Below are 8,708 nucleotides of genomic sequence, written 5' to 3'. Positions count from 1 at the left end.
TGGGTTGGATGGACCATTGATCTGACCCAGTCTGGCCGTTCTTATATTGTTATGCCCCACCGCCCTGTGCTCTCCCTAGGTGGGGTCCTCACCCCATCCTCTGAGCACCATGGTCCTGTGCTCTCCCTGGACAGTGCTGTTATTACCATTGTACAGCTGGGAAACTAAGGCACAGAGGACACGTCTATGCTGCATGTGGGAGCGAGCCACCCAGCCTGGGGCCACAGGCTCCTGTTGGTGCCCTGAAAAGAGCTGGGTAGGTGGGGCGGCTCAGGCTGCAACTTGGGCTCTCAAATCTCAAAGTTCAAGCTCCAGCCCAAGCCACCGCGTCACAGCAATGTCTGCACAGCTATTCATAAGGGGGTGGCTCACTCCCAGCCGCCGTGCAGACATCCCCAGAGAGGCTCAGTTCACACAGGGAGTGTAGGGAGGAGCAGGAATGGACTCCGACTTCCCATGGCATTGGGAGCTGTTCTTTGGCTGGGTGCTGCTATCACACCACTCTGTTCCTATCTGTCTGTCTGTTCTCAGATACACCTCCCTCTCGCTGAGGGGCATGGGACAGAGGCTATGTGTGGCTGTGCTTTGTTCTTCTCTCTTTTGGGGTAACTGAGGTTTGGGTTTTGGTTGTTGGGTGTTTAGTTTCAGGGGTTCTTTTATCTTGGCAGGTTTTTGTCTGCCCCATTTGGGCTGTGCTGGCTTGCCCAGAAGCCGCAGGGTTTAACCTGTGGCCATGGGTTGGGATTTTGCCTCCAGATTCGGCCTCTGGGGAGGAGCGTGTTCTAGCTGTGGGGAAGGAGTCGGGGTTTATAAATGTGAGGTGCCTTGCGCATATTGTGTTGCTTGTCACACTTATCCTTTTTGAGCTTGTGGTGGTGGAGGGGATGGTTATGTGGCGTGGTTTTGTCCCTGTTGTGCCCTTCTCAACATCTGTTGTTAAAGTCACGATCTCTAATGTCCAGACGAGCAGCTGGCCAGAGACCTGGCAAGTTGTAGTAAGGGCACTAGCCATGGCTTTTCATAGGGCAGGTTTTATGACATTAGACAATGCTTCCAATGTGCTCAAAGTTTCCCTGAGGCCTACGGTGGGGAGTGGGACTTTGGCCAGTGAGGGCATGGCCTGCTTTCCTTGTGGGCTTCTGACACATTTGGTCAAGGAGGCTGCCTCTGGGAATGTGGGGCTTTCTGTAAGCGAAGCGCTTGTGGGGTGGCAGAGACTGGGGCCCAGCAGGCTCCAGATGTCTCTGCTCTGGAGGGCTAGTGCCCCCTTTGCATGCTGGTAGATGGCATTACTGGTTCTGTGACTCCTGACTCAGTGGTCTCACGGCCTGACCTGGCTGTGGAATGGAGGCCTTGGCCTGTTGCTATGGAATCTGCGGCCTTGGCTGTGGATTCTGGCTTGCTGGCAAAGCCCAGAGTACAAATTGGCTGTTGAAGGCGGAGGGGGCCCTATTCTGAGGGTGCTGGCTGGTGCAGTCGGGGAGCACAAGGCTGCTGAACGTGGTTCTTTAGTTGGAGGCATCAGGCATCAGTGTTGCCCCCTCAGTCCCAGCAGCCCCCTCCCTCTGGGCTCTCTGAGGCTCCCCCCACAAGGATGGCAGTGACTCTGAGAACGGGCCAGGGGATGACGCACTCACAGATCCTTCGGGTCCTGAACTCCCTGAAGAGGGATTCACCCTGGATGCGACTGGCAGATTTCTGGGTGAGCCTAGCGGGGAAGATGTGGTAGAGGAGGCAGCTTGGTTTTCTCATCTTAATCTGTTTTGTACTTTGAAACGTGTCTCTGTGGCTGAGTCTGACAAACAGAGGCAGCATAGACTGAAAAAACTGATGACTAAAGTACGTCTCTTTGACCAATTGTACTGTTGCGATTAGTGGATATTGGGAATTTTGGTGGTTTTGTTGAGGTTTTGGGTGTTCCCCACTCCTGTTTCTGTCACTGGTCTGATACATGATTTTGTATGTGACTGGGTGCAGGGACATTTAAAAGTGCCTGCCTCTTTTTGAGTACCTGCCCCAGAAAAGGGTGGGTAATGCCTTTCTGCAAGACACACACACATTCAGGCAACCAAAGTGGTTGGCTTGCTGATTGGAGGGGAAAGTTTTTCTGAGCCATGGTTCCACTGCAAGTGCCGGGGTTGCCAGTCTGTTTGCGGACAAGGTGAAGCCTGATTCAGAGATTGTGCAGGACGTTATTCCAGGCTCTTTAGCGACAGTTCAAACGACTTTTGAGCAATATCCTCTTTGTTTTGACTACTCTCTGTGCTCCTACTGTCAGGAAAGACAGGATCCTTTTCCCAGACTTTGGATGCTCTTTTGTCAAATTGTTTGACAAGTGATGTTTTAATTTTGGGGTGGGGGGTAATTTTAATTGTACTGTTAATGAAGGATTGGATAGAAGCAATCTAGAACCACATCCACTGTCTTCCTCAGCAACTTTTAACTCTTTTACAGCCTTCTGACCTGGCAGATGTGTGGTGGCATTCGCCTGGTTGAGTGCTCTTCCTCTCTGGCCCACTTGGATCATTTATATGGTTTTACTGATCATTGTTTGCTTTCTAGCTGTATCATACTCCTGGGATTTCAGATCATGAGTGGGTTTATTTGTGTTAGCCCTTCCCTTTATTCAAGACCTTATTGGCATTTTAATACTCACCGTTTACAAGATGTCTATGCTAATCATTTTGGGGGAGCCAGGGTTGCCGTGAAGGATGATTTTCCCTCCTTGAGGCAATGGTGGGAGGTGGGTAAAGTTAATATTACACGTTTTTGTCAGCAATCCGCGGAGCAGACAACCTGGACCTTCGCTGGAGTATGAAGAGTTGGGGATTGTGGAACTTGAAAAAGCCTTTCCTGGCAGTAATGATGCTGGATTATGTGAGACCTTTAATGTAAAAATCTGCTCTCGCAGGACCTGTTGGATAGCAAAGATCAGGGTGCTCTGGTTAGAGTCCAGATTCAGGGCCTTTCTCAAATGCATGTGCTTACTCGGGTGTATTTTGGCCTGGAAAAGAAACATGCAGAGTGGAAGATGATTGGCTATTTCAAGGCGGCTGTTGGGTTGAGTGCTTTGGGGTCCTGTGGAAATCAGGAATTCTGCTGGGGATTTTTATTTAGACCTGTTTGCCGCATAAAATATATCCATCTGAGACTCAGCAGCTCCTTGAAAATCTTTCCAGGATCTTAGGCCTGGTCTACACTGGGGGGGGGGGGCGGAGGTCGATCTAAGATACGCAACTTCAGCTATGAGGATAGCGTAGCTGAAGTCATAGAATTATAGAATATCAGGGTTGGAAGGGACCTCAGGAGGTCATCTAGTCCAACCCCCTGCTCAAAGCAGGACCAATTCCCAACTAAATCATCCCAGCCAAGGCTTTGTCAAGCCGGGCCTTAAAAACCTCCAAGGAAGGAGACTCCACCACCTCCCTAGGTAACGCATTCCAGTGTTTCACCACCCTCCTAGTGAAATAGTGTTTCCTAATATCCAATCTGGACCTCCCCCACTGCAACTTGAGACCATTGCTCCTTGTTCTGTCATCTGCCACCACTGAGAACAGCCGAGCTCCATCCTCTTTGGAACCCCCCTTCAGGTAGTTGAAGGCTGCTATCAAATCCCCCCTCATTCTTCTCTTCTGGAGACTAAACAATCCCAGTTCCCTCAGCCTCTCCTCATAAGTCATGTGCTCCAGCCCCCTAATCATTTTTGTTGCCCTCCGCTGGACTCTTTCCAATTTTTCCACGTCCTTCTTGTAGTGTGGGGCCCAAAACTGGACACAGTACTCCAGAGGAGGCCTCACCAATGTCGAATAAAGGGGAACGATCACGTTCCTCGATCTGCTGGCAATGCCCCTACTTATACAGCCCAAAATGCCGTTAGCCTTCTTGGCAACAAGAGCACACTGTTGACTCATATCCAGCTTCTCGTCCACTGTGACTACTAGGTCCTTTTCTGCAGAACTGCTACCTAGCCATTCGGTCCCTAGTCTGTAGCAGTGCATGGGATTCTTCCGTCCTAAGTGCAGGATTCTGCACTTGTCCTTGTTGAACCTCATCAGGTTTTTTTTGGCCCAATCCTCTAATTTGTCTAGGTCCCTCTGTATCCGATCCCTACTCTCTAGTGTATCTACCAGACCTCCTAGTTTAGTGTCATCTGCAAACTTGCTGAGAGTGCAGTCCACACCATCCTCCAGATCATTAATAAAGATATTAAACAAAACCGGTCCCAGGACCAACCCTTGGGGCACTCCGCTTGAAACCGGCTGCCAACTAGACATGGAGTCATTGATCACTACCCATGGAGCCCGACGATCTAGCCAGCTTTCTATCCACCTTACAGTCCATTCATCCAGCCCATACTTCCTTAACTTGGTGGCAAGAATACTGTGGGAGACCGTATCAAAAGCTTTGCTAAAGTCAAGGAATAACACATCCACTGCTTTCCCCTCATCCACAGACCCAGTGATCTCCTCATAGAAGGCAATTAGGTTCGTCAGGCATGACTTGCCCTTGGAGAATCCATGCTGACTATTCTTGATCACTTTCCTCTCCTCTAAGTGCTTCAGAATTGATTCTTTGAGGACCTGCTCCATGATTTTTCCAGGGATTGAGGTGAGGCTGACTGGCCTGTAGTTCCCCGGATCCTCCCTCTTCCCTTTTTTAAAGATGGGCACTATATTAGCCTTTTTCCAGTCATCCGCGACCTCCCCGGATCGCCAGGAGTTTTCAAAGATAATGGCCAACGGCTCTGCAATCACATCCGCCAACTCCTTTAGCACCCTCGGATGCAGCATCCGGCCCCATGGACTTGTGCACGTCCAGCTTTTCTAAATAGTCCTGTCATCCTGTCCCAGCTTCTGGCAGTCAGAGGTTTAGGGACACGCAGCACATGGGGTTATAACCTGCCCATCCTGGCTAATAGCCATTGACGGACCTGTCCTCCAGGAAGTTGTCTAATTCTTTTCTGAACCCAGTTATAGTTTTATCATAGTGCTTACAAATGTATCAGGGCTCTGTGTGTTCCTTTTGGGGATGCTGGGCACAGGCTGCGGCCTGGCCCAACTGGTGGAGGCACTGGGGCCTCATGCATGCCCCCAGGGCAGTGCCAGGAGCCGTGTCACAAAGTCCATTCTCCCCATGTAGAGAGCAGGCTCCAGCTTGCAGTGGATTTGCCAAGCAAGGGGCAGTGACCTGTGGGTAGAAGCTGCCCTCTAGCGGCGCAAAGCGAGTACTGCTCTGCGGAAGAGGTGCATGTTCTGGTGATGGCTCACCCTGGGGAGCAATGGCTGAACCCTGGCACACAGCCCCGCAGGAACCATGGGCACAAGCCAGCAAACCCAGCCAACATCACAAAGACAGCATGGGCAGCATCTTCTCCATTCCTGCCCTTGACTCTCCTCCATGCTCTAGGTCCTGGGCTGCCCCAACCTCAGCGGCGGGACCCGGGGGAATCCCAGCTGTCTTTGGGTACAGCCAGCTGGTTCCCTTTATCTCATGTCTGACCAGCCAGCCATTGGGCACAGGAAGGTCAGGTGACTCACCTGAGGTCACACAGGGTGTCAATGGCAGAGACAAGAACGGAACTGAGCTCTCCTGAGGGCCGAGCCAGGGCCGCTCCCTCCTCTGTGCTCTGTGTGTGATGGGCAGCACAGCTAGGATCAGCCCCACTGTGCTGGGTGCTGCACAAACCCAGAACTCGTCCCTGCCCTTAAGAGCCTGCCTGCACTGCTCCCCCTTCTTCAGCAGCAAGGCAGCACACGCTTCCCCAACTGCCAGGCCGGAGAGTCTTTCAATCGGGGTTGGAGTCACTCTAGCTCAGCCAGAAGTTGCTAGGCTCCATGCAGGACACACTGGGGGGAGTCTCTGGCCTATCCAGGCTGGACACAGGATGACCACGTGGTCCCTTCTGGTTCGAAAATGGATGAAGCTGGGGGCACCATGCAGTGACAGGTGCAGGCCAGGCACCTCAGCCCGTGCATCCAAACACGCAGAGCCTGCGAGGCAGAGGCGGCGCCTGCCCAGCTGGCAAAGCTGCTGAGTTGCCGGAGAAGCTGCCCAAGTTGGTGCCTGTTCCCAGCCACCCACCTGAGGCCCAGGCTGCTGTGCTGGAGGCACCCTGAGGGGACAAGCGCCGACAGTTGCTTGTGCCCTTCGCACCCCATCAACATTGCTCCGGGGTAGGGTGACCAGATGTCCCAATTTTATAGGGACAGTCCCGATTTTTGGGTCTTTTTCTTATATAGGCTCCTATTACCCCCCACCCCGTCCCGATTTTTCACACTTGCTGTCTGGTCATCCTACTCTGGGGCCACTTACACAGCCATTGGGGGACGTCCACTCAACCTGGAGACCCCCAGCTCTTCAGGTAGGGTCTCTGCCAGGAGGGGGCGCTCTGGCCACTGTTGGACAACGGGCTGTCTGCATGTTCCCACTCCCTCTCCCCAACCCCACGTGTGAGGGACGAGCAGCTTTCCCAGCAGAATTTATTAAAGGCCATGAGAAGAAACTTCGACTTTGGCCTCCTTCCCAAGGAAATGTGAATCCTTTGGTGCAAGGGCAGCGTGAGGACTTCCTCCCCTCTCAGTCTTCATCATCACCATCTCCACGCCCTCCTCCTCCGCCTGGCTAGCGACACTGACGGTATGTTCAAACGCAGCTTGCAGGAGCCAGGACACAAGGCCGGTGAGCCAGGTGATGCAGTAGGCAGGGCCCCAGACTATTGGGGCCACCAGACTCTCCAGGCGCCAGTAGCAGGTCAGCAGCAGCGGCAGCACAGTAACAAGCTGCCTCTCGAGTGCCCTCTGGCAGAGACAAAGGCAGGGCAGGGAGATGAGTGGCCAGCACCGACGGCAGAGTCAGTGCCAGCACCACAGGCACAGCACGGTGCTTGGAGACACCAGGGCGGGCTACACAGCTCCAGCAACCCGGCCTGCTCGGGTGGCCGGCATGGCAGGGAGCAGGGACCCAGCGAGGGGCAGGGGTGGGGCTCGCCAGGGCCAATCCACACAGTGAAGGAGACTTTGCGGAGGCCGCCACAGAGGCAGGCTGGCTCTGGGAGGGGAGACGGCAGGCAGACCAGGGGCGTGCGCAGAAATTTAACTTTGATCCCTTTTGGGGGGTCATGTTCTCCCCCCTTCCCCACACCGGCTCCAGCAGGAGCTCGCTCTCCTCCCCACAGCCCCAGGGCCGGGAGGCGCTCGCACCATGTCTTCCAATGCCAGGGGTGTGGCAGAGACCCCAGATTGGGGATTCCCCTGTGAGTGGGACACCCTGTCCTGGCAGCCCTCTCCCCCCACTTCTCACCCAGCTCCACTGCAGCTGCGTCTGGACACACTGCTGGACTCTCTGGGAAGCCTTCCATACGAGCAGCAGCAGCAGCATGCAGCCCACCAGCAGGTTCTGGGCCCAGTAGAAGAACATGCTGGTGCAGAACTCCAGCGAGAGATGGATGTAGCTGACCACGTCCTCCTGCACCTTGCAGAGGTAGAAGTACCAGCCGAGCAGACTCTCACGCAGAGACAGCAGCCAAAGGCAGAAGGGGTTTAGTAAACCTCGCACAACAGCCTTGTGCCTCGAGGGCAAAGAGGCCTCTGGCTCCTGCTCAGAGGCCTGGTCTGGGGCATTCTGTGGCTCAGAACAGGCAACATGCATCTCAGCCACCTCGGGCAGCCTGGCAGCCCAGCGACTGGAAGGGACGAGCTTCCAGAGCAGCCATTTGTAGAAACAAACATGATTCACATAAGGCTGTGGGGAAAAGTGAGAGTGAGGAGCATAGCGCCAGCAGGGAGCACACGCTGGCCCAGAACCCAGGGGAGACATGGCTCCATCCCCAGGGGGCAGCACTGCCCCGGGACCGAAGGGAGACATGGCCCAGGCCTCAGGGGGCACCACTGTCCCAGGACTAAGGAGAGGTGACCCCGCCCCAGGGGGCACCCATTGCCCCGGGACCAAGGGAGAGACGGCCGTGCCCCCAAGGGGCACCACTGCCCCGGGACCGAGGGAGAAATGGCCCCACCCCCCAGGGAGCACCCACTGCTCCAGGACCGGGGAAGAAATGCCCCCCCCCCCCCCCCCACAGTGCACCCAGTGCCCTGGGGCCAATGCAGTAGGTCTGAGGATGGATGGGTGCACTGGAGAAATGTGCCCAGAGATCCAGGGTCAGGTTTTCCTTGGGTCTGAGTTGGTTTCTTTCCCAGCCTCTCTGGTCAGCCACCAGGGTGACAGTTCTCACCAGGTCCATCAAGACGTCAGTGAGGCCAGCCATGGCCCTTTGTGTGCCCATAGTGAGGCCTCCTGCCCTCCAGCTCCTTCCAGCACTGGAAGCCCCCAGTGCTGAGTTCACACTGAGCACACACTGTGACATCAGGCCCACCCTGCAAGGCACAAGCCAGGCCCCCAGCAGTTACCATGGCCATGGTTGTTATGGTAATGCCAGAGCCCCAGATTTGTTGCCATAGGGATAATGCAGAGCCAGACAATAGTTGCCATATGGATGAGGTAGCAGTATCTCTGAAGGATGGGTGCCAGGAGAGCTGGGAGGCCTCCTAGCTGCCTGTTAAACAGTGATAACAATTTGTTTCTCCTCAGTTTCGCACTGTTCCTGCGATCCAGGTCCATCCAGCTCCCCTGCTCTTTGAACCCCACCACACAGTCCCAGGTTCCCCATCAGCGCTCCCTGTAGTATTTTAGCTTCATTAGCCAAAGGCTCAGAA

At 54.5% G+C, this 8,708-nt stretch overlaps 1 protein-coding gene across 1 annotated transcript; it reads right to left on the bottom strand.

The window, feature by feature from the left end:
* Nucleotides 1-6,482: 6,482 nt before the first annotated feature.
* TMEM270 (transmembrane protein 270) lies at nucleotides 6,483-8,278 on the bottom strand. Its single transcript, XM_065573029.1, has 3 exons — nucleotides 8,228-8,278; nucleotides 7,300-7,740; nucleotides 6,483-6,797 (listed from the first exon to the last, which is right to left on the bottom strand). The coding sequence occupies exons 1-3, from the start codon at nucleotides 8,276-8,278 to the stop codon at nucleotides 6,483-6,485; spliced, it is 807 nt and encodes a 268-aa protein (XP_065429101.1).
* Nucleotides 8,279-8,708: the final 430 nt, after the last annotated feature.

The sequence above is a fragment of the Chrysemys picta genome, chromosome 19 (assembly GCF_011386835.1).
Source record: "Chrysemys picta bellii isolate R12L10 chromosome 19, ASM1138683v2, whole genome shotgun sequence".
Taxonomy (NCBI): domain Eukaryota; kingdom Metazoa; phylum Chordata; order Testudines; family Emydidae; genus Chrysemys; species Chrysemys picta.
This window is presented reverse-complemented; position numbering and strand designations above follow the sequence as displayed.